Here is a 25,008-nt window from a genome sequence, read left to right as displayed (position 1 = left end):
CAAACATTAGAGATCAAGAGACGTTGAGGAAGAAATGTCAAGCAAGCTGGTAAAGCTGCTGAAAGCTAATGTTAGAAAATAGAATGATGAGTGCTACTGTATGTATCCATTTATCCAACCCTCAGTTACAGAGGACTCTTAAGTCTAAATTCAAAAGCAGGTTTTATTCTAAATGTCAATTATGTCTGCTGTAGTATGGTGTGCTTTAAGTTAGTCACAATATGAGTATTACTGTGGCATGAAGTTCCCTTGAAACATGAGAACTGATAACACCTGTGTGTTGCATTAGGTTTGAATGAATTTGAGATGAAAACATGATGCATTTGTCCCAAATGATGATGTTTGTCAGTTTAAGTTGTATTGTAAACGCAAAAGTTTGGAATGGGCTTTAATTTTTTATTATTATTATTTTATTTATTTATTTATTTATTTGTTTGTATTTTTTAATCAAATGGAAAAATTACAAATCATAATTTTGGAAAAAAAAAGAAAAAAAAGGCAGGTTATGCTCATCCAGCTGTTTTCTGATTTAAAACTTCATTTTGACTTTGGGAAAGCTGAGAGCTGAGTGAAGCTGACACCCCACCCACTTCCAAAAGTAAAGCAAATAGTCTGAATGGTTAGTGCTCCGTTAGTGCTGGTTTGTGCCGTTAAAATTTTCGTTTGTGCTGCTTTGGTTTATGAGATATTAAAAGTTATAATTTTGACCTGTGATAGACGCTCAGGCGCGTTCAGGCGCGTTCACGCGCGTTCAGGCGCGTTCAGGCGCGTTCAGGCGCGTTCACGCGCGTTCAGGCGCGTTCAGGCGCGTTCACGCGTCCTTTATAACCGCAATCAGGTACTAAAAGGAAACATTTACGACAGTTGTGTTTTTGTTGTCAAATCTGATCCACACAATTACAGCCGGAGCGCGCGGCCGCCTTAAGTAAACGCTCTGCCCTGACGTGTGCGTGAACGCGCCTGAGGACGCGTGAACGCGCCTGAGCATCTATTACAGGTCAAAATTATAACTTTTAATATCTCATAAACCAAAGCAGCACAAACGAAAATTTTAAAGGCACAAACCAGCACTAACGGAGCACTAACCATTCAGACTATTTGCTTTAATTTTGGAAGTGGGTGGGGTGTCAGCTTCACTCAGCTAAAGCTGAGGCATCTTGAAAAACATCCTTGCCTAAACTTGATAACTACAGGGTGTAAATACACTACCATTGTCTAATCTTTTATATTCGTACTACGAGTAGAGTACAGTACCTCTAAAGTGCACTAAATCTATACAAATACATGCTATGTAGACAGTTACAATTATTCTTTAAAGACATTAACTATTATTCAGTAGGAAATTGCTTAAATATTTCATTTTTTATCAATTGAACAGACAGCTTGCTAAGTTATTTTGGAAACGAAGTGTCTCCATTTGTTTGGGCTTTATCCAAAGGCTACATTGTAGAAAGACAGAGAGAAGGGTCTATTGTTTTTGGTTGATTCTGCAAGCCTTTTCCCCCACAGTTAAATTATTTTTTATTACATCATATAACCCCTTACATGTCTTTGTCAGTCATGCTAATGTCACATGTTGTTGAACCTAAATAGGAGCTTTATATCTGAAACTTTTAAGCCCCCACCAACCATTTACTATTTTCAAAGTACAATAATGCAGATTATGCTTATTTTGTAGTTTATACAATTATATAGTTACAAACCGGATTCCAAAAAAGTTGGGACACTAAACAAATTGTGAATAAAAACTGAATGCAATGATGTGGAGATGGCAAATGTCAGTATTTTATTCGTAATATAACATAGATGACAGATCAAAAGTTTAATCTGAGTAAATGTAACATTTTAAAGTAAAAATATGTTGATTCAAAATTTCACAGTGTCAACAAATCCCAAAAAAGTTGAAACAAGTAGCAATAAATGGCTGGAAAAAGGAAATTGAGCATATAACGAACAGCTGGAAGACCAATTAACTCTAATTAGGTCAATTGACAACATGATTGGGTATAAAAAGAGCTTCTCATAGTGTCTGTGTCTCTCAGAAGCCAAGATGGTAAGAGGATCACCAATTTCACCATTGTTGCACAGAAAGATAGTGGAGCAATACCAGAATGGTGTTACCCAGCATAAAATAGCAAAAACTTTTAAGTTATCATCATCAACTGTGCATAACGTCATCAAAAGATTCAGAGAATCTGGAACAATCGCTGTGCGTAAGAGTCAAGGCCATAAAACTCTACTGGATGCTCGTGATCTCCGGGCCATTAAACGTCACTGCACCTCAAACAGGAATGCCACTGTCAAGGAAATAACAGAATGGGCTCAGGAATACTTCCAGAAAGCATCGTCAGTGAACACAATCCACCGTGCCATCTGCCGTTGCCAGCTGAAACTCTACAGTGCAAAGAGGAAGCCATTTCTAAGCAAGCTCCACAAGCTCAGACGTTTGCACTGGGCCAGGGGTCATTTAAAATGGAGTGTGACAAAATGGAAGACTGTTCTGTGATCAGATGAGTCACGATTTGAAGTTCTTTATGGAACACTGGGACGCCATGTCATCCGGACCAGAGAGGACAAGGATAGCCCAAGTTGTTATCAACGCTCCGTTCAGAAGCCTGCATCACTGATGGTATGGTGTTGCATGAGCGCTTGTGGCATGGGCAGCTTGCATGTCTGGAAAGGCACCATTAATGCAGAGAACTATGTTCAGGTTCTAGAACAACATGTGCTCCCATCTAGACGTCATCTCTTTCAGGGAAGACCCTGCATTTTTCAACACGATAATGTCAGACCACATTCTGCAGCAATCACAACATCATGGCTACGTAGGAGAAGGATCCGGGTACTGAAATGGCCAGCCTGCAGTCCAGATCTTTCACCTATAGAGAACATTTGGCGCATCATAAAGAGGAAGGTGCGACAAAGAAGGCCCAAGACGATTGAACAGTTAGAGGCCTGTATTAAGACATGAATGGGAGAGCATTCCTATTTCTAAACTTGAGAAACTGGTCTCCTCTGTCCCCAGACGTCTGTTGAGTGTTGTAAGAAGAAGGGGGGATGCCACACAGTGGTAAAAATGGACTTGTCCCAACTTTTTTGGGATTTGTTGACACCATGAAATTTGGAAACAACAGATTTTTCCCTTAAAATGATACATTCTCTCAGTTTAAACTTTTGATCTGTGATTTGTGTTCTATTCTGAATAAAATATTAGATGTTGGCACCTCCACATCATTGCATTCAGTTTTTATTCACAATTTGTTTAGTGTCCCAATTTTTTTGGAATCTGGTTTGTACATCGATAACCATTGAAATGTCTTTGAGTAACATTTTGCAACACTCTGCTATTTGTGCAATTCAAAGTATGGAACCTCAAGCATTGGACACTGTGATAAGAAAAATATGGGAATGTGAAAATCTGAAGATATTAAAACAAATCAACATTTAAATATGTTACCAGGCACACCACCTTTAAGTTTTGAGATCTGAGACAACAGAAAACGTTTTATCCACATTTTGGCCAGTGTGAGGCTATTTTAATATTGAGAGTTTGGGAATTACGTAATTATATTGATGGATGTTATATGACATGACCGATACAGATAGCAGTCATATCTTTGGAAATTTGATCCAATCAATTTAAAGATGAAGCACTTTTGTTTTACACTGTTCACTAAACTCTATTATTCTCCCTTCCTTTTCATACAAATTATCAGAATGCTTACAATCTACTCAGTCAGCATTACAGATAAGATATAGCTTTTACATTTTATGACTAGATTTTTTTAAATTCAACCCTGTTAAGAACTATTAATGCCCAAGCAAGGGGTTTATGTTGGCAGCCCTGTTGGATTCATCCTAATAATCAGGCTTTAGCTCCTCATGGAGTCTGTTAAACTCTAATCGGCTTTATTACGTATGTTTCACATGCTCTAGTCAGGACTAGAATTACACTTATCTTGTTTTTAACAAAACTATTTTTGTACTGTAAGGTTTCGATGCTAAACTGTAAGAATAATATTTATACTTTTGGTTGTGAAACCACTAAACTATATTTTTTTGGAAATGTTATTATAATTATTAATCATTATTATGGAAATGTTACACATATTTGCACAAATGGATTTTTGTTGTAAGGACAAATTGTCTCTGGAATTTCATATGTCATTAATGAAATTAACATTTTTTCTTTAAAACTTTTTCTGAATTATTTTACTGTACTTTTGTGACAAACCTTGTCACATTGTTGTAACTGAAGCCATTTTTACTTGTGTATATACCAGAGATTTCAGGCCAATATGTAAACACTTGGGTTCAGACTGTTTCCTGTTATTGTTCACACATGTTCTTCACTTAGATTTTCACATCTAGAACCTTGAGGAAAGAAGTAGAAATAGTGTGGAGTAAAAATGCTTGTTTAGTGCAAACACAAGGCAGGACAAAAACTGAACTCTAAAACATTATGTGTATTAATAGTCACATTAGTGTCAAGTGAGTGAAAAGCAATAGAAAGAAGTAGGAACTCTTTTTCCACACTCATTCCTGCACTTCACTATACTCTCCAAAAGCTTAACGTCATTCATAAATTATGCCTGTGCTCTTTATGAGATTTGAGTAGGGGTGTCGCTGTAAATTTTCCACAAGAAGTCTGGAATTTCTGTTAAACTTCAAGGTTGTGTGCTTATTGTGAAAACGACTTGCCTCAACACAGATGGCAAACCTTAACAAAGTGCTGCAGCCAAGTCTTGCCGTTAGTAAACCTTTGTTTCATAGTGATCTGTGAACTGTTGTGTTGAATCCCTTAGTTCAACATTTGGCCATGGTCAAACAAGAGTTTGGAGCCAGAAAGGAACATTTGAAACAGTCTGCAGAACTGTTCAGTTTATTGTAAAATGGAACCAGATTATATGAAGGGACAGCACATGGTCATCAGCACTTTAAGACAATTTTGCACTGGTTTTCAGGTTGTCTTTCCAACCAATCAAAAATAGTAGGGATGCACGATATTGGATTTTTGGCCGATATGCCGATATGTTAAAACTTTATTTGGCCGATAACCGCTATCGATATTTTTTATATACTTTCCTTTGTCAGAACATAGCCCTCTTATTTAGGCTTATTTGCTACAAACATTGTGTAACAACTGTAAGAGCTGGTGACATATATTCAGTAAGAGCCATATGCCTAACACTTTAACTTGTTTTAAATGAGAAGTGTTAAATATTATTTATTAGCATTGGTCACCTGCGACGCTGTTTCACTTGTGGAGGCTTGTTCCAGGTTCCTAGCTGCAGTGTGGGATCCTCTGCACTCTTGTGCATGAAGGACAGACTTTTTAACTTCAAAGTTTTTGTCTATCCATTGTGCCATAAGACTAATCACGCTAACGGGGCTAACACTTGACGTCCAAATGTCTGTGGTAAAACTCACCCAAGTGCTATCGGCTATTAGCTTCTCAATGACGTTGGAAATGACGGCTTGTAACTCGGGTAACGTTATGTTGAAAAAATATCTAGAGACTGGGGACGATGTAGCGAGGCTCAACGTGTGCTGGGAGTTTGTTCAAAGAGCCCGACTGATTTGCAGCACAAAGGAAACTTTGGAGGCTGGGATTGTTTTACCTTAGTGGTAAATTCAAAAAAGTTCAATACAAAAACAACTGGACATCAGTGGTATTAGTGGTATTCAAGGTAAAAGGTGTAGCTTTTTATTTTTTTAAAGATATTAAACCGAGTTCTACAAATGTCAATGCTTAATCATTAATGAATAGTTTTTCACCTTTATTGACACCTTTTTTATTTCCTGTTGCTGTAAAGAAGAAAATACTTGGCGCTTGCAAATATTCATCTCCGTGCGATCCACTGCTTAGTTTTCTGCATCTGTGCCCTACTTTCACACTGCTTATATCTTCCTTACTGCCTGTCTGTTCTTTGTAATTGCAACCAGAAAACTCTTTAAGACACATCCCATGTTATAAGAAGTCTGCTTACAAAATGTACAACTTCTTAAAACTTACTTCTTTTCTACTTCAGTCATTAGATCGTAAAATTCTCCCAAATGAAAGAGTTAAGTTTAGTGTTGAAATCTTCTGCCCCTCAGCAGCTGTGAGCTCAAGCGGTGTCTTATTTTTCCAAGCAAAGGTTAAAAAAGGAGTAAAAGTCTCCCTCACCTCCCAGTGTCGGTAAAAACAACAATATAGCCTCCCCCCAAAAAACATACCAAAACAAAAAGTCTCCATTTGTGTAAAAAATAATAAAATTTGACTGATGCTTAACAACATACCAAGTTATTTTTTTATATTCTGACTGACACAGATCTTCAGTACCTTCTCTAATGAGGACTATGATCGACGAAATGATGACGTTGACCCTGTCGCAGCATCTGCGGAGTATGAACTGGAGAAAAGAGTGGAAAAGATGGATGTGTTTCCAGTGGAGATTGAAAAAGGTGGGTTTAAATTAAAGTGTTATGCAAGCTGGAAAATTTCAGAAAAAGTTATGCTAAGTCCAATATAATTGTTGTCTTGTTTATATTTTCATTTAATTTCCCTTTGGGATTAATAAAGTAATTTTGAATTGAATTGAAATGTCTTCTTAGTTTTAACTTAAATTTGTGTTCTATGTGGCAGACGACCTTAAATTTGAGGTAATTAAACAATAACACTTAAATCCTAGTATGCACAGTGTAAGCATATGAAGTCAGAGAATTCAGCTTGTTTGTTTGCACCCACTCTTCAAAATCTGATCAATTTTTCTGCCACCAGGAGACAATGGACTCGGTATCAGCATCATAGGAATGGGAGTGGGAGCTGACCAGGGTTTGGAAAAACTTGGCATTTTTGTGAAAACGATAACTGAGAATGGAGCAGCTGAGAAAGATGGACGGTGAGTTAGTGCCATAAACTTCCTTTTTGCGCAGCTGCAAGCTCCAGTCGTCTCTCACAAATTAGTCACTCATAAAAACACACGCGTAAGTCTTAGTAATTGGTTTAAGTATTGCACACTGGGAATTCCTAATCCCTCAGGTGATGTAAAGTAAATGAGAAAAACAGTCCAGTTTTACTTATAAACTTACAATAAAACTCGAACGTAGTCTATTACTGTGTCAGATGCTTTGAAGTGATTGTATTTTTCTGCTTTGATAAATGAGTGTGTATAACTCGCTAAATTAAAAGTCCTTACAGTTTCACTATCTTCTGTCCATGCAGGATACAGGTGAATGACCAGATAGTAGAAGTGGATGGCGTCAGTCTGGTGGGAGTAACTCAGCTGTTTGCTGCAACAGTCCTAAAGAACACCAAAGGCTCAGTGAGGTCAGTTCAACCCCTCTTTGACCCCTGAACATCACTGTAAAGATTTTCCTGTCTACGAGAGTGTGCAGCTGTTACTCTGTTAGTTTATTTCATGATGGCACTTAGTTTTGGCAAGTTTGTTTTAGCTAAAAGAGGCTACACAAGAGATTATGCTAATGATTTATCATGGGGAAATCAGACACCCACAGCTGGTGACGTTAAAATTCCATGTAAGATTTGCATATTTCTGTGAAACGTTCACAAAACTTATGAAATGTGGGATTTCTAAGTAGTACCGTATTTTCCGCCGTACACACCGCTCCGCCCTATAAGTCGCATCAGTCCATATTTGTCTAATAAAGTGGAAAATCCATAAATGTTGCTTCTCCGTGTACGTCACATCTATTATGCATCACCGTTGACGCGTCGCGTTTGTTGCACGTCACCGCTGACAACCTGGAAATGTGGGTCGAACCCGGAAATGTGGGCCGATGTTGTGCCAAAAATCGATGGGCTTCCAAATGGCGGCCGCGGGAGCGTGCACAGGAGGACTTTAACAAGAATTTAACAAGATATTTGTTCAAAAATAATTAATCTGTATGAGTTTTTATAAAGTTTATTGTTGTCGCTGTTGTCCATTGTTGTCATCATTCTTTGTTGAAATCAGGTCTCTCTTGTAAATGAGTCCTTGAGGCTCAATGGGATTTACCTGTCTAAATAAAGGTTGAATAAATGAAAAGTGATGTAACATTTATCAACAATTATTTGTTTGCTCAAAATTATAGTAAATGTGTGTCTCAGTCTAAAGTTTGGTTAATAAATGCACTTTGATGGTCAAATCAGCTGCATTTCAAAAGCCAATACGCAGAAGCTCTGGGAGCGCGCAGAGGGAGGAAAAAAGAAGGAGCAACGCTGCTCGTTTCTTGGAAATTTCATAAAGGGAAAAAAAAAACAAGAAATTATAGCAAAGGTGTGTCTCAGTCTAACGTTTGCTTAATAAATGCACTTTAATTGTCAAATTAGCTGCATTTCGCCAGAGGCAGTGCATCTGGTTAGATGGTCGGTCCAAGCAGTGAGCAGAACAAAGGTGGGGGATTATGGCAAGCCGATTGTGTCATTAAGGTGAAGATTCTCAGTCATCCAGGACATGGTAAATTCAAAAAGTTCAAGATAAAAACAATAAATTGTAAAATAAAGTATAATAAATAAAATCCAGGGTTTTTTTTGTCTTGAACTTTTTTGAATTTGTCATTATAGCCACATTTACCTATTACATGATACAACAGCATGCCATACTGCTACTACTACTCTGCTGCCGTCAAGTGGCTGAAAGTGATACTGCTTAATTTTTTTTTTCAGTCAGAATGAATGAAAACGGTCATATCTCAGCAAAAAATTGGTTTATAAATATGGAAAAAAATCCATAAATACGTTGCTTTGGCCTATAAATCGCAGGGCATGTAAATTATGCAAAAAAGTGTGACTTATAAGGCGAAAAATACAGTATGTATAGTGTCACATTGTACAAAGTGTTTCCTGTCCCGTCTGAAACAGATTCCTGATTGGTCGAGAGAAGCCAGGAACGCAGAGTGAGGTAGCGCGCCTCATAAGTGAGACACTAGAGCAGGAGAAGAACCAGCAGCATCATCTGGAGGATCTTTATGAACACTCTACGGAGGAGGTGAGTCAGCAGGTTATGAAGACCATAGATTGGTCAGCGGTTGTTCATTTTGTATTCACAAAGGTTTTTTCTTTACCACTCCCAGTCCAATCCCAGCTCTCCCTAGCTCATTCAGGAAATTAGCATCCGGCAGTGAGTGAGCCATGGGTCACAAATCTGCTGTGTTGGAAAAGGTTCATTCAGCTTCCGTCCGTCTGTCAGAGTTGTGAAACGTTTGCTTTTTGAAGTTCAAGCCTCTGTTTTTGCAACAGAGGAGCTGTGCAAAAACTTAACAGGATTTACTGGAGCACACAAATTCCAAAAGGTTTCTAGTTAAGCAAAGGGTGTGTTGCTACTCTTATCTACTGAGAATGTTGCTCGTGTTTTTTTGCCTTTAATGCTGTAAACATTTTTTGCCAAGCCCATGTGGTATCTTTTGTGACCCAGTCCAATGATAATTGAAAGAGATTAGTGAAATCTTTTGATAGAAAAATGTTACACTCTTCCCTCCAGACTTTGTTAGACATTAGGAGTATTGTGGACATAGTGTTGAACATATATTTGGGCAGGATGGGTGTGTTCGAGTTAACAGCATGTGATGTATTTCAGGAGGAGCGGTATGAGGAGGACGATGTGGTAGAAGATAGGATTCTGGGGTCCAATTTCTCCCCAGGGAGGAATGTAGAAGTGTTTGAGCTGCCTGATTCAGAGGCCTTGTTCATGCCATCCAACATGGACACCTCCCAAATGGCCTTCAGGTTCAACGAAGTACGCCCTCATCCAATTGTTGTCTGTGTTTCTATATTTTTTTAATAACTATTTTATTGGCTGTAACTACATATTTTATTTTCCTTGTTTCACTTAGCTGCAGGTTAAGCACAGCATCGCAATTGCCGAAATAAATCAACTAAAGAAAAAGGTAGGATAACAGTAAGCTTTAATTATATGTCAAAAAATGGTAATTTCATGTTGCAAAGCACAATATATGAAATGGAAAAATAAACAAAATATAGGTGTCTATCAATATTCAGCGTTTGCAAAACCTTTTTTGTATGGTTTTATTTCTATTTGAATTTGATCTCTTATGTCCTCTTTTACCTTGGTGATTATTCTAGTAGATTTAATTTACCTTATAAAAGTCTTTCAATTTAAATCAAATAAAACAATTTAAATGCATCAGCATTTGTTTACCTACTTCCTGTAGGTTTTTCTGAAACAACAACAAAAAGAGTCACACTCGGCACAGAGGAAAAATATGTGACCTAGTTCGTTTCCATCAGCTTTTGTCACAAATACTGAGACTGTTTGACAGCTAGTGATCCAAGTTCTACGCAAATCATTAAGCAAATCTGCCTAAACTAACATAACCCTTTTCTCTGTGCAGCTAAAGAAATCAGAGGAGGACAAACCATTGTGGGAAGAGAGAGAATCTGCACTGGAGCAAAAAATTGAGGACAGCAATGACAAACTCCTAAAGTTGGAGAATTACTGGCTAGAAGCCCAGGCTGTGTGTAAGAGCGTGAATGAACAATTAGCTGATACTCAGGTCCAGTACGAGGCGCTGGACAAGAGATACAACAAGGCCAAGAAACTAATCAAGGACTACCAGCAAAAGTGAGTTAGATTTATGGAAAACTCCACAGTTTCAAGTTATGATTTTGTTTATTTAGTTATTTATGTTATCTCTAATGTGTAGTATATGTAAATAGCTAACATTCATTCAACATCATTTTGATACAGGTTACTCTTAATTGAGTCACGAGGGCTCATTTTCAAGAGAGACCTGTTTTAACATAAAGTGCAGACAACTATACCAGTAATTCATCCAACAATTTATTGTTGGATGTAACTGGGACCCTGCATACATAATCTCGTTCCACCACATGTACCGCATGAGATGCGAATGACAAATGAATCTCTCTGACTGACTGACTCTGACTCTCTGCCTCTCTGACTCTGAATTCAACAAAAAGCAATTTAAATCAAATAAAGTTATAAACACAGTCAAACCAAGATGCCATATACATAAAACAAGGTAAAATACTAAAAACAAGAACATATTTGCTTTAATATTTCTATTGACCTTATCAAATGTTTAAAATTTCTCAAAGAAATTAAGGTGGACAGTTTCAGTTCCTGTTGCAAGGTGTTCCAGGTTAGAAGAGCAGAGTATGAAAAGGCCTTTTTGCCAAGTTCAGTCTGCACTGACTGAGGGAACGCTGCAGGTAATGATGGCCTGAGAACACATGTTGTAACTGCACTGACGGTGTGACATGTGGGAGGAGATATAAGAAAGCAGCAGACCAAATAGTGATTTAAAGATGAACCAGTGTGAGAGCCTACGTGTAGATAACGATGACCAACTGACCAAGGACTACAGAGTGCAATGATAGGTACGGTAGTTATAGCCAGTTATGAACCTTAGTGCCCCATGGTAGATGGCAACATCTGCAAGGAGCTGGCAGGGGCATTCATGTAAATAATGTCACCATAATGGCTGGTTGGAAAGTAGCAGCTACAAGGCATTTCCTGACATTGAGAGTTGAGCAAGATCAGAGATGTACATCAGTTAAAATTCCCAAGTAGGGCTGGATGATATGGACCAAAATGAATATCTTGATATTTTTTAAGATGAATGACGTATACAATATATATATCAATATTTTTTTCTTTCCATAAAGTAATTATAAAAATATATTTCTGAGTCAAAGCTTAAGCCCCCTGTATACTGCTGCGTACATCCGTACGTGAAGGTACGCGCATCCGTACGCAGAGGTACGCGGACGCGTACGGACGCGCTTACCTCCGCAGGGCATGTCCGCGCAAAGCTAAATTTTTACGACCGCGGACGCAGTGTCTCACAATAAATTGCCCGACGACAGACTGTTTTGTGTGCGACACCACTGTATTGAATTCCCCTTCTTCATCCCTGATCTGGCCTTTTCTTTTGTTTTTTTGCCAAGAATAAAGCGATCTCTTCCTCCTCTGTTGATGCCATGACTGAAATTGTGAGAAATGAAGGAATTTGTCACGAACTAATTAAAATCAGTCCCAGTGTGGCTGCGTGGTCTGGAGATTTCCTGTTGGGCTGAACTGATGTGTGGGCTGCAGGGCCAGCGCTCCCTGTTTTGTTTTGTTTTTTTAGAACATTTTATTAACATTTAAACACAGAACACCGCTGTGGCTGGGGCTGCCAGCTGTTTTTTTTTTTTCCCCCGACCTGTCAATCAATCCAGTAGGCGTGTCAGCAAATGACCAATCGGCGACCTCAATTTGTCCCGAAGGTAAACGCCCTTGTCTGCAAAGCTGCTCTGCAGCTGCTCAGGGTGGACGCTCGAGTATGAAGTCTCAACCCTCCACGTACATACGCACGTACCTCCGCTCGGACGGACGTACGCGGGAGTATACTGGGGGCTTTATTCAGTCAACATTTATTAACAAAGCCGTTAGAACGCCGACATTGTTGTGTAGGCTTGTTTCCTGAGCTAGGTTCTGTTTGGTTATGGCTTGTTTCTTTTTGAATTTCATGGTTCCTATGCTCTTGAATACACTGTGGCTGTTCCGACGCTACTGAACGCACTGCTCTTTGTAAAATGCCGTGCTGTGCGTTGGAGATTTTTCTCTCCCGACACTGACGGAGCCTTGCTGTTTGAGCTTCTGTTTGTGCTTTACTGGTTACTGCTGTGTGGAAATACCAGATGAAACACAGTAAATAAATCACCCAATAAATCTGTCTGTTTTTTTTAATAAGAAGACTGCTTCATACCATGCCACTCTAAACGAGTTCATTTCCTGGAGAACACCAAACCTCTCCTTTGTATCAGCTACCCAGCCATTTTGACACCTATCAGGAATTTACATCCATGTCACCAGAGTGTCTCCACTGTGGCTCAACAAAGACCTATTGTGAGGATTGATCTCTGCATAAGCATCTAGCTTGTTCACAGTGGGAGCTGCAGCAGCACACATTTTACACAGCAGGAATCGGGGGGAACGGGTGAGGGTCTGGGTTTGTGTTCAGTGAGGGAGAGGAGGAGGGGTCGCCTGAATCCATAGACTCGGAAAAAAACTGGCAGATTTTCAAGTATTTTATACTAGAGTATGCGACTACCAGTTTGTCGTTTTATATTGATATAGTCTCATTTTATATTGCATATGAAATTCTCAATATTTTAAAAATATTGAGATATTGCCCAGCCCTATTCCCAAGTATTTGTAAGAATCTACAAACTCTATAGGAACACCATGCATGAATGAGATGGGAGGAAGAGTTGCTGGCACCAACTTTCTGTTTGAAAACATCCCCTTGGTTTTATTAGCATTTAGAACCAGTTTGAGACGGAACAAGTCAGAGTGAATGGTGTCAAATTCAGACTGTAGAAAACCTTGGCAACTGTGTTAGCTTAGCAATAAACAACTGTATCGTCGGCATAGAGATTGCAAGGAGATGTCAGGAATGTTTTAACTAACCTACATTATTTATATAAATTGTAAAAAGAGTGGGTCCTAAAATTGAGCCTTGTGGCACACCATTAGTGACCGTTCAATAGCTAGACGAAATACTGTTGTGTCAAACATGTTTTACAAATTATTAAATAATGTTTTGTAAAAGGCAGCACGGTGGCGCAATTGGTAGCTGCTGCCTCTCAGTGTGCAGGTCCCTGGCACAAATCCCGGTCCGGGATTTCTGGGTGGAGTTTGCATGTTCTCTCCGTGCATGCGTGGGTTTTCTCCGCGTACTCCGGTTTCCTCCCACAGACCCAAAACATGCATGTTAGGCTGATTGGTAACTCTAAATTGTTCCTAGGTGTGAGTGAGAGAGTGAATGGTTGTTTGTCTCGTTTGTCTCTATGTGGCCCTGTGATGGACTTGCGACTCGTCCAGGTTGTACTCCGCCCCTTGCACAGTGATTGCTGGACATGGGCACCAGCGACCCCCATGACCCAAAATGGAATAAGCGAGTAAAAGATATAGGATGGATGGATGGATGGATGTTTTGTAAAAGCACAACAGACAAATTGTACAGAAACGTGTGATAAACATGGCAGGTCATGCTTGCAGTCCAGGTTACATTTCTTTAGATTTGAAAACAATAATGAGAATTTGACAGTTCTGGATTTGGAAATATTAAGAAAATGTGCTCTTGAAAGATACAGTACTTAGTGAAAAATAGTTGTATTACATTATCAGCAGTGACAGGATTGGTCTTTATTTTGTGTATAATACCATAAATTGTTAAATGTTTTAAAATGGCTTATAGCTGAAAATAATTTATTCCCTTGTAGGTTAGCATTATTTTTGAAGAATATATGTTTGTGGATTTAAGTGGTTTAATGGTCATCAGATGAAACTCAACATGTTTACAATCTAAGACCGTGATATAACCAGTCTCTCCTGTTCCCCCCCACAGAGAAATCGATTTTGTGAAGAAAGAGGAGGAACTAAAAAAGAGTCAAGATGAAAAAGACAAGTGGTACAAGGAGCAGCTAGAGAGCCTACAGAAAAAGGTAAGGTTCAGCATCAGTAAAACCAAACTTTATTCACCTGCAGAGTTACCAGAGACACTGAAATCAGCTCGATTGACTTTTGTTTTGGGACTTCAGATTGCTGACCTCGAGTCCAGAGGTGCTTCGGTTGAAGAATACGAGAGCGGCCAGGAACCTGCTGCTGAAGAGAGACGAAGCAGCCGAGACTCTGTCACCAACACCCAGTCTGTTGACTCTCTGCTAGGTACAAGTTACTAAAAATTAAGATTACAAACATCCTATCCTGAAAGTGTCCACGTGTGTATTTTTATATGACTGCTCTTAAACTGTAACTACACCACCAGTTTGACCACTTTGACCAGTACTCCCTGGAAGAAGAGATGTTGCAACTCAATGGGACCTTTCTGGAAAACAAAAAATAAAATAAAAAATAAGTTCTGCAAGACATTTGAGTGAGACTAGGCATTTCTGTCATAACAGCAGTGTAAGCAACAATTATTTTTCTCTGTGGTTTAATACTGGCCCTTATATAGTGTGCAGATTTAGGACATTTTTGCTGTGCCTTATTTTCAAAGTATATAACAGTTGTGGGACAGCTTCATTGATCTGAAAAGCAAGACAAAGATGTAGGTTGACCAGCTGAACACAGAGCATCCTCCTGTACCCCTGCAGTCCAGAACAGATTCACAGATGAACTTGTGGTTGTGAGGGTGTGATCATTGATGTGTGGCAACCATTTACATGTTGAAATTAGTAAAATGCTCTAATATCTTTGACTCCACACAACACGCCTTGATAATTAGAACCCTAAACCTTTTAAGCTTATAGTGTTTTGTAAGTTCATGGTCTAAAAAAATGTGTGTGAGAGAAAAATACTACATTGTGATTTTTTTAAAATTTTTTTTAGTATGCATTCATTTATTAATAAACTCTGGGAAATGTTTCAGCACCAAAAAAAAAAAAAATATCCAGATGACCTGACTGAAAATTGTTGGATTGTATACCTGGATTATTGAGCATGGACTTTGTTGGTTTTGAGCCAGTTTGACATGACTGTCGATGAGGAAGAGGGCCAGCTCTGGAGGGGGGGCATGCCAAAGACACCATCTTAGCACCAACATAACTGGTTTGTTCCACTTTGGAGTAAGCTGTTTGGGGAAGAATCGGTTTTGTGTTGTGTGCTTCCTTGACTGATGAAGCCTTCTGGATGGAAGATGAAACGTTTCAGCACAAAAAAAAGAAACTGTCCAGATGACTGACTGAAAATTGTTGGATTGTATACCTGGATTATTGAGCATGGACTTTGTTGGTCTGGGAACTTTTCTGCAGGAGTATTTAGATTGCTGCAAGACTTTATTAAGTGTTTTCTTTTATTTAGCTTTTCATTTAATTCATTTTTTCGACCACAAGAATTTGAAACTTGAACTGTGATGTATAGCTTTTTAACTCGACCTGAAAAAGAGAGAGTATTTTTGAAATTACTTGTTAAAGGTGGGGTGTATACAGTGCCTAACCTTTCTTATACAATAATATAATCCAACTTTATTTATAAAGCACTTTAAAACAACACCATTAGTCAAAGTGCTGTACACACTAACACATATAAACAAGCATAAAAACCATAAAATCAACTGGTACCGTAAACATTGTTAAAATCATAAAACAGCAAACCGTAAAAATAAAGCAAATAAATTAAAAACTGTAAAACCAACATTTCAAGCAGATTTAAAAGCCAAAGCAAAAAAAATGTGTTTTCACAGAAGATTTAAAAACAGGAAGTGATGTCAAAGGCAGCTCGTTCCACAGTTTAGGGGCAGCGACTGAGAACGCTCGGTCACCTGAGCCTCCTGTTGGACTGTGGGATGACCAGCAGCAGCTGATCTGCTGACCTGAGAGAGCGTGAAGGAACGTACAGCTGGAGCAGGTCAGACAGATACTGTGGGGCGACACCGTGAAGACATTTGAAAACGAATAAAAGAACCTTAAAATTAATCTGGAAATGAACCCGGAGCCATTGTAGTAATTTAAAACAATGTGATATGCTCTTGTTTTCTGGTACCAGTTAAAAGGTGAGCAGCAGCATTCTGAACCAGCTGAAGTCGAGTCAGTAATGACTGGCTCAGACAGACATGAAGTGCATGACGGTAGTCCAGATGATTTGTAATGAAAGCATGGATTAAAATCTCAAAATGATGTGAGAGAGAAATGGTTTGACCTTGACCAGTTGTCTCAGGTGATAAAAAAAGACTTGGATCACTGATTTAATCTGAGCCTCAAGTTTAAAGTCATTGTTCAGCCTCACACCCAGGTTAGTTGCTGTCTCTGTCAGATGTTTTAAGGACCCAGATCAGCACAGACTTTGGAACCATCACTGAATTTAAACACCAAGACCTCGGTCTTTTGCTTGTTAAAATGTAAAAAGTTGGGTGACATCCATGCTCTGACTTCTGCCATACATTCCAGGAGTCTGTTCAAGGAGTACTGTTAATCTGGTTTTAATGGAACATAAATTTGACTGTCATCTGCATAAAAGTAACACCATGTTTCTGGAGAATATATCCCAGAGGGAGTAAGTAAATGATTAAATAAAATATAAGTAAATAAATTGTAGTTTTTTTTATTAGTAGTATTAGTAATTTTAATTATTAATTTGTTAATTTCAGTAGTTTTAAGGTCTAACAAAGTAAAAAAAAAAATTAAAAAAACTGCACAAGTTTGTATTTTTAAAACGACAACAAAAAGTCGAAATACTAACTTTACACACTGAAACTCTACTGCTGTTGCGCTGCTCTTTTTTTGCATTAAAAAAAATTGTGATCTGTTCTAGAGTTTAGTTGGCTGCGTGATGAACCCAAATTAGTAACTAGTATATTGTACACTCATGTTTGTTTATATTTTTAATGTGCTTCCCTGTAGAGGAAGATTGGAGCGAGTTTCCTGAAACCCAACGCTTGGACACAAGTGCTCAGAAAGCAAAGTGCCGGTTGGCTCAGAAGTCCAAACGTCAGGCTCCATCTCGGATCAAACTAAAGGAGAACCTTGGTTCTCATCCTCAGGTCTGTGCAGAAAAGTTGATACTTAGAGATTTGACGTCCATGCCAGAAAAGTCAGGTTTTTCCTGTATTTATGCTCAATGTGCCCATTTAAAATGCTTCTTTTTACTGAACGTTAAGAGCACATGATAACCCGACAACTCATGAGCAGATCAGCCACAGTGAAGGCAGCATTTTGTTTTATTGTGACAATAGTTTGCACTTAGATGGCTGTTTTATTCTATGGCTGTTCTCTTTCCAAATCAGACCCTAGTTTGTCAAAATCTGCAGATTTGATAAACTTACGGTTTGAGTTTTTCTAAACTGTATGAATAAATGTAATACACGATGCCAAAATGTGATGCAAGACTTTCCTTTTTTCCTCCTTAGTACAAGTGTATTGTAACAATCAGATGTTTTGTTCCATAAACACCTTCTGTTTTCCTTGAGGTGTTGTGTAAATAATTGTCCTGATCCCTCCAGGAAGCAGAAGATGATGAGCAGGAGGAGCAGGGATCTATCAGAAGGCGAAGGTCCATCCAGGAGAGCCTGGCTCTCCCCGTCCCTGTCTGTTATCCCACAAACGAACAGAAAGATGATCCAAGCGAGTCTAGAGACGCTTCCAAGAGTAAAGCAGAGCTTTCCAGCAGCCCATCTTTGTCACCGTCTCAAGGAGACAGTACTGAAAGTTTTGGAAGTCCTCTTATGTCCCCTCCAAAACACAGTTCCTCACCCCAATCTCCCTCTGGTTTCCTGTATAACGTTAAGAAGAGCGACTGTAAAACCAAGGGGAAAGAGCTCAAAGGTATGCAGAAATACAAATGAGATACCTGGAATAGCAAAGCCTCTTCTTTTTACTGAGACTCTTGTATTGTTTTTCTTTATAGAGGAGCCAAGTGAAGCTTTATCTGCAGCGAAACCTAAAAGACGATTTCCAGACTTTGGGTAAGTATTCACGTAATTCACTAATGGGTTACAGCCAAGTTCTCATCCTTTTTAACAAAAACATATATGATTGAAACAGGGGCCTCCGAAAATCAGGTGGTAAAGGAAAAAAGCATGACAAAGAGGCGTTGAGAGCATCTTTGGACAGCAGGTATTTTATGACAGCATTAAATTAAATTAAAAAAAGAATGATTCCTATTTCAGTACTTGACACCTTTGTGTCTCTAGGGGGTCCAGGGGGTCTTCAGACTTGCTCGAGGAATCTGGAGGGAACTTGTCTCCTGCAGAGTCGATGACCTCCATCCCCACTTGTATGCCGTTCTCGTGGTTTGGAGACAAAGAGAGGGACAGAGACAGAGAGCCCTCCTCGTCCAGCAGCAGCCTGCCTTACGCTACCAATGAGACCAGCAGTGAGCAAAGCCAGGATCGCAAAACCAAGGTATCAAACTTTCTGTAAATTTCTTACAATGGAAATGTATACCGAGTACAGAATATTCATATGAAAAGGACTTAAACAAAACAGTTTTTAGTACGTTGTCTTAATTCTTTGTTTGTAGTTCAACATCAATTAATCATCATATTTGATGACTCATTCGGCTCCTAAACTTTATTCATATCCTCTGTTGTCCCAGTTTACCGTGTTAAGCTATCCCAACACAAAATGCCACGATTAGTTTGTTTCCTGGTTTGTTCATCAAGTGGGCTTCACCTGCTTAAGTTAAAATACTGCAGAGACATGTTTGTTGCTTTGATTGAGCAAACTCTTACCCAAAGAGACTCGGTGTTGAGTATAGACCACTGAGTTTACAACAGACTTTCATTGCAAAAGAGTATAATTATTTTTTGTGGGCTTTCAAGAGTCAAAGCTCAACTTTACTCAACATTAGATAAAATGCAAATCAATAAATGCACACAAATAAAAAAGTGCTTCTGTATTTGTCTTGTAAACTACTCAGTCCACACACAGAAATGAGAAACCCATGACTCGTTATAAATTGTGTTTTTGACACTAAAACAAATTTCTAAAACAGTAATTTGACTACGTGAGCTGCTGCAGAGACTCTTTATTTAAAACCCACAGACGATTCTCTGATCAGTCAGGGGTCTGGAGTGTTTTTACATTTTAACCAGCTCGTCTTGCTTTGAACATCAGGAAAGGTCAAACCAAATAACATATCTGTTAGTACTATTTAAGAAGTACTACCTGCAACAGAAAACTTAACTGTAAAGTACCACGACTGCACTGAAAGAAGAAACTTCAAGTCTACCTTGGTTTAACCATAATTATGTTGTGGCTGTGGGAAAAAAAGTCCTTGCTTTGAGTCATGCTGTCTTCATGTCACCTGATTAAATTTGAGCATAGCAGAACAACCTAAAGTGGCAGCATAATGGAGCTCATTTCTTTTGAACTCCTTCAAAAAAGTCTTGTACACTAAAAACACTTCTCTCATCATGTTTCTTTGCTTTACTTACAATTCTCCTCATCCACTGGTTCTCTTTTCTTAAATAAACCCATAAAAGCCCATTCAACTGAGTATTCTTTGCAGCACATAATACCAATCTGAATGCCAACGAACATGTTAAATTATTTATACTAGCATTGTTGAGTTATGTTTTATACAAAACTCCGATGTTTCCGAGAGCAGAATGTACGCCCAGTGGTTTTATTTATTTTTTTATTTTACACACAAATCAAGTGTTTTGTCTTCAGAAGAATAAAGAAAAGAAAATGAGTTTTAGAGAATTTTTCCAGACTTTGAAGAAAGAACAATTTCCCACCAAAAGTAAGTCGTTTAAGAAGAGTGTCTGTGTTGTTTTGTCTGTGGGATATCGTGACCTAAATTTGCAAGTGACAGAGCAAATGTACCCGGTGGGAAGCCTGGCAGTTGTTCAGGCTTTGGTGGGCTGCCGTTCCCAAAATACAGTTTAATGAGTTCAAGACAAGCTGAAACTGCAGCAGCAGATTATTGGTTCTGTTCCTGTGAGATTTTACGGTATTCGCTTTCTGATATATTTGTGTTGACCGTGTTTCCTTCAAACAGACAAATCTCTCCTGGTCCTCTTTATTCAGTCGCTCGTTAGATTTGGTACAGTATGCTCATTTTTGTTACACTCTTGCCCTTTACAACACAGTAGTGGATCACTAATCCATATTTTTAACTCCTCACTTTCAACACACCCCTTTAAAAAATTTGCTGTAGCCTTTGTAGTGGGTATGCGGTAAAGTTTCAGCAGTAAATTGTACCCGTTCTTCTTTTTCATTGACATCAAGAAACTATTCAGGCATGTGTTAGAAGAAACAGATGAAGCCACAAGTTGTTGAGAACTTGTGGAGCTGTCTTGGAAAACAAGTTCTGAGTATTGTATGCAAACCAACATGGTGTGTGCATTTTTTTAATGTGCAACGCTGATGGAATGCTTTTTTTGTGCACAAGCTTAATTAGTATAAAAATGTGCTTTGCTAATTCAACAACTTATGGTTTTGGACTTTTTCCTCTATTTAAATTTTTTTCCTAACGTGTGTAAATTATAAGCCCATATCTAATCAAATGTCATGTTGTGCCTCAAGTGAAAACGTTACCCCATACCTGAGTGTTTTGTGATGTTTCGTTAGCAGTAGCATCGTTAGCTGCTGTAGTTCAGAAGGTGGCGATGTAGTTTTGGTGGTGGATTATTTAGTTTTATTTAATGTGAAAATTGTTGCACAGTAGATTCTGATCATCTTTTTTCCTTCACCTGTTGAACGTCACAGTCATCCTTATTTATATAATCAATAACCTTAACAGCTGCCACTGTAATAAATAGTTTTAATTATCTGTGAGCACATTTTTAGTCCGTTACCACGCTTAACCCTCATTTTCGTTTTAATGTTTGCCTCTCGTAGTGATTTAAAAGAAAGATAAATGTTGTTTGGTGATGTTTCGCTGTAGTAAATGCGATCCTTCTTTCCACTTGTTCCAGAGTTTTTCACTCGTAGACGATTCTAACCCTGCCAGTCCCAGTTCAGACATCTCTGGGTTAGTCGCTGAACCCAATCTGTCTGGGCGCTCGCACACTTTAATCTTCTCTTCCAGCGAGGTGAGTGCTCTCCTTGCTGCGCCATCACAAAAGCTGTGCAAGGTGCCCCGGTGCAGCTGAAAGGGGACATTCTCAAGCATGCTCTTTGAGCCCGCTCTCCCCTTTCAAAGCACAGATTAAACCATGAATAGACAGAGAGTACGAGCGCTGCATGTCTGTTTGTTAAAACCATTTGTTTTGTGTTGCGGCTTAGCTTCTCTTGAGTCGGCTGGTTTGCACTGTATGTTTTTTTTTAGTTTGCTTTATCGTCTACTGTGATGGGATAGTCCATTTCCAACCTTCAGTGTGATGATTGACTGTTTTACTGGTATTTTTCTGTCATTGCACGCTTGTTTTCCATGTGTCAGCTGTGGAAAACTTTTTTTTTTTTTTTACATGCTCTAGTTTGCTTTTTTTGTGTGTGTAGATTCAGGCGACTTACTGGCTGCTTTGCCTCTAAAGAAAGTTAGGAAAAAATTAAATAAAATCAGTCTACATATTAAACAAATAGTATTTTTTTCACGTGTACATTACTGATCCACACAGTTGTAGTCAAAGTAACAGTATCTTTATTTTAACCTCCATCTGTGATGTTTTTTTTTCTGTGCAGACTTTGGATGATGAACCAGTGGCTGTAGGAAAGGAGTACCAGTGGCAGAATCGACCAGTTTCTGAGTGGACCAATCAGCAGGTCTGTCACTGGTTGATGGGCATGAATATGGACCAATACACACCTGATTTCACAGCTAAGGGCGTCGACGGCCAGCAGCTGCTGAACTTAGACAGTGACAAGTTGAAGGTAAAACAAACACGTCTTTAAATAATGATTTAAACAAGTGCAACGATGGAGGTGGAGTTATGAAATAAACAAATGTGGCTCTGACTTCAGAGAACACAGCCTGATCAAGAAAATTACTGCCCTTTTTGTGGCTGAAGTGTTTTTTTTTTTTTTCTCATAGTTTGGTTTGTGTAGTGAGTTTTGACAAAGTACCACACATTCTCTTCAGGCGCTTGGTGTTTCAAGTCAAAGTGATCGTTCAACTATCAAGAAAAAGCTTAAGGACATGAAAAAGGCCCAGGAGAAGCTGGAGAAACAGCGAGAAAAAAAGGAAAAGGAAGGTCGACGCAGCGCTAAACTGCCCGTTTCTAATGACTCCGTCTGCTGAGGAATCGGCTGCTGAGGAATCAGCTGCTGAGGAATCGGCTGCTGAGGAATCGGCTGCTGTCAGAATCAGCTGCTGTCAGAATCAAGTCCTTCCATGAATTTCAACTGTTCCGAACTCAAATCCCTTTTTTCCTGCAGCCTGTATGTAATTTGGTGGTTGGCCCCTCTTGGCCAGCTGGGAACTTCCTGTGTGATGTTTTCATGTTTTCCCTGTGCAGCTTTTCTTCAGGTGCATCTACCCACAGTCCTGAGACACAAGTTAAACCATTATACATTGGCCATAGAGTGTAAATGATCTGTGTTGGACTGGGAACAGCTGATAAAAGACGTTGTAATGTCAACAAACATATCAAATCTGTGACTGGAGTCTCCTCGTGCTGAGATGTCTGTTGTGATTTATGTTCATTCTGTATGCTCGGTTTATTTTGTCCACGTTTTCCTTCAGATGAATGAACTTCAGTTTTAGGAATGTTATATTTGGTTTGTGACCAAAATGAATATTCAGACATTTTAACCACTAAAAAGCTAGAATTTTCAATTCTGCACACAAAAAATGATTTTAGTTCTTACAGATCATGCACACTTACCTATAAAAGTAATATGTAATCAGTTTTGTTTTTTTGTTTTTTTAAATACACTTTGTATGTTTGCTGACATCTGATTTTGTGTTGAGCTCTTGGTGGGAACAGTAATTGTACAGTTCAGATAAAAGCACTACGTTTGTCATTTAAGCTCGAGTGGGTGACAAGGTTTTAAATGTATAAAGAAGTTTTATACTTTAGTGTTAACTGCATATTTTATATCTAAATTCCATTGTACGTTTTATACTCTGTTTTCTACTAAGTAGAATAGCTAGGCCATTAATTTTCTGCTGAAAGAAAAGCGTGAAAATGATCAAGTAGGGACCAAGTGAACGCTGCTGCTCCACTCAGGCTCGGTACCGCTCAGACGGTACCACGATGCTCCGTGTAAATAAATACACACAGGACGTGCACCTCACAGGACCAAAACACAGAAGTCTGTGTGTAAATGTGAGGCGAAACAATGAAACGCAAACCGAAGTGCTTTTCTTTTTCCTCTTCTAAAACATGTTCTGCGTAGAACATGAACGGTTTGACTGCAAGAACATTTTCTATGGTGAGAAGATTCTTGGTACAAACGGCATCAATAAACTCATTTTCACTCGTGACTTGCTTTGTTTTCATTCTTATACCACAAATAACTGGCGTTAATAAAAACACTTTCTAATTACCGTATTTTCAGGCGTATAAGTCAGTTTTTTCATAGATTTGCCAGAGTCCTGTGACGTATACTTTTTTTTTTTCCCATATAATTTTTGACAGATGCTTTAAATGTTCATACTGATATGGACCAGAGTAAACATTACCATTTACAGCCACTAGAGGTGTGAGAGGGACCTGTAGGCTTTTGACAACTACCGGTAGGCATATATGTTGTGTTCCTGTACCGTTACCCCCCCCCCCCGCCAAACCTTGATCATTAAAGTGCATTTATTAAGGAAAAGTTAAACTGAGACCTTGGCTATAATGTCATGCAAATAAATGTTTTTAGGTATTAATCTTGTTAAATTTTGAAGAACTGCAACAGCGAGTCCTCCCGTGCATGCTCCTGCGGCCGCCAATTGATTTTTTAACATGACACCAGCCCATGTTTCCCAGGGTTCAGCAGTGACGCATAATAAACGCAACTTATGTTCTTTTTCCTCTTCATGATGCCTTTTTTTTGACTGATGAGACTTAAAATCTGGAGCAACTTATACACCAGAAAATATGGTATTACTTTTCAGCAGCACCTACTGCCAATATGAAAATGTACTTTTCCAAACAATCACAATCTTTTCAAATAATTTATTCAAGATTTTCTTTCAACTGAGCATCCTCCTAGAAACGCGTCTGCTTCACTGCAGAGTTCAACCAAAACTGATCCACAAGCAGAAACACGGCGCTTCACTTGCATAGACGAGCAGAATAATTCTTATTGACTAATCATGATCTACTCAGTTAAGTGCTTACAGTGCAACACGATGAACTACAGTTTATACAAATGACTCCTAATATTGCGACACCAAGTCCCAGGACGCTGAGAAAGGTCACAATCATGTTTGTAAACAATGCAACATTAAAACGTTACATAAATCTATAGTCTTATTTCTTTCAGTTGTAATGGATTCCAGTGATCCAGTTTGTAACTATTATCCAAGAGGACTTGACCTAAAATCAAACGGACAGCATAAACGTTCAGCAGCTTTGAACAAAATGCAGCAAAAAAAAAAAAAGTATCAATATTAACATGAAGCTGATAAATTTAAGCAAAATAAAAGCTGCAGCTAAAACCTTAAATGAGTTTAGATT

The 25,008-nt window shown here is 38.7% G+C and overlaps 1 protein-coding gene across 2 annotated transcripts in view; it reads left to right on the top strand.

The window, feature by feature from the left end:
* Window positions 1-23,540, top strand: part of ppp1r9ala (protein phosphatase 1 regulatory subunit 9A-like A) — a 36,574-nt gene extending 13,034 nt beyond the window's left edge. The window contains exons 3-19 of one of the 2 annotated variants that reach the window (XM_037686958.1): window positions 6,315-6,447; window positions 6,764-6,884; window positions 7,208-7,312; window positions 8,846-8,972; window positions 9,561-9,719; window positions 9,817-9,870; window positions 10,336-10,565; window positions 14,362-14,458; window positions 14,555-14,681; window positions 17,354-17,493; window positions 17,953-18,274; window positions 18,357-18,414; window positions 18,494-18,565; window positions 18,643-18,853; window positions 21,376-21,492; window positions 22,082-22,270; window positions 22,479-23,540. In XM_037686958.1, coding sequence (XP_037542886.1) covers window positions 6,315-6,447; window positions 6,764-6,884; window positions 7,208-7,312; window positions 8,846-8,972; window positions 9,561-9,719; window positions 9,817-9,870; window positions 10,336-10,565; window positions 14,362-14,458; window positions 14,555-14,681; window positions 17,354-17,493; window positions 17,953-18,274; window positions 18,357-18,414; window positions 18,494-18,565; window positions 18,643-18,853; window positions 21,376-21,492; window positions 22,082-22,270; window positions 22,479-22,637 — 2,421 coding nt within the window. In that variant the 3' untranslated portion in view covers window positions 22,638-23,540. The remainder of the gene's footprint in view (window positions 1-6,314; window positions 6,448-6,763; window positions 6,885-7,207; window positions 7,313-8,845; window positions 8,973-9,560; window positions 9,720-9,816; window positions 9,871-10,335; window positions 10,566-14,361; window positions 14,459-14,554; window positions 14,682-17,353; window positions 17,494-17,952; window positions 18,275-18,356; window positions 18,415-18,493; window positions 18,566-18,642; window positions 18,854-21,375; window positions 21,493-22,081; window positions 22,271-22,478) is intronic. The other variant, XM_037686959.1, reaches the window with a different exon arrangement.
* Window positions 23,541-25,008: the final 1,468 nt, after the last annotated feature.

The sequence above is a fragment of the Nematolebias whitei genome, chromosome 13 (genome assembly GCF_014905685.2).
Source record: "Nematolebias whitei isolate Nwh7 chromosome 13, NemWhi1, whole genome shotgun sequence".
In the NCBI taxonomy this organism is placed as follows: Eukaryota; Metazoa; Chordata; class Actinopteri; order Cyprinodontiformes; family Rivulidae; genus Nematolebias; species Nematolebias whitei.
This window is presented reverse-complemented; position numbering and strand designations above follow the sequence as displayed.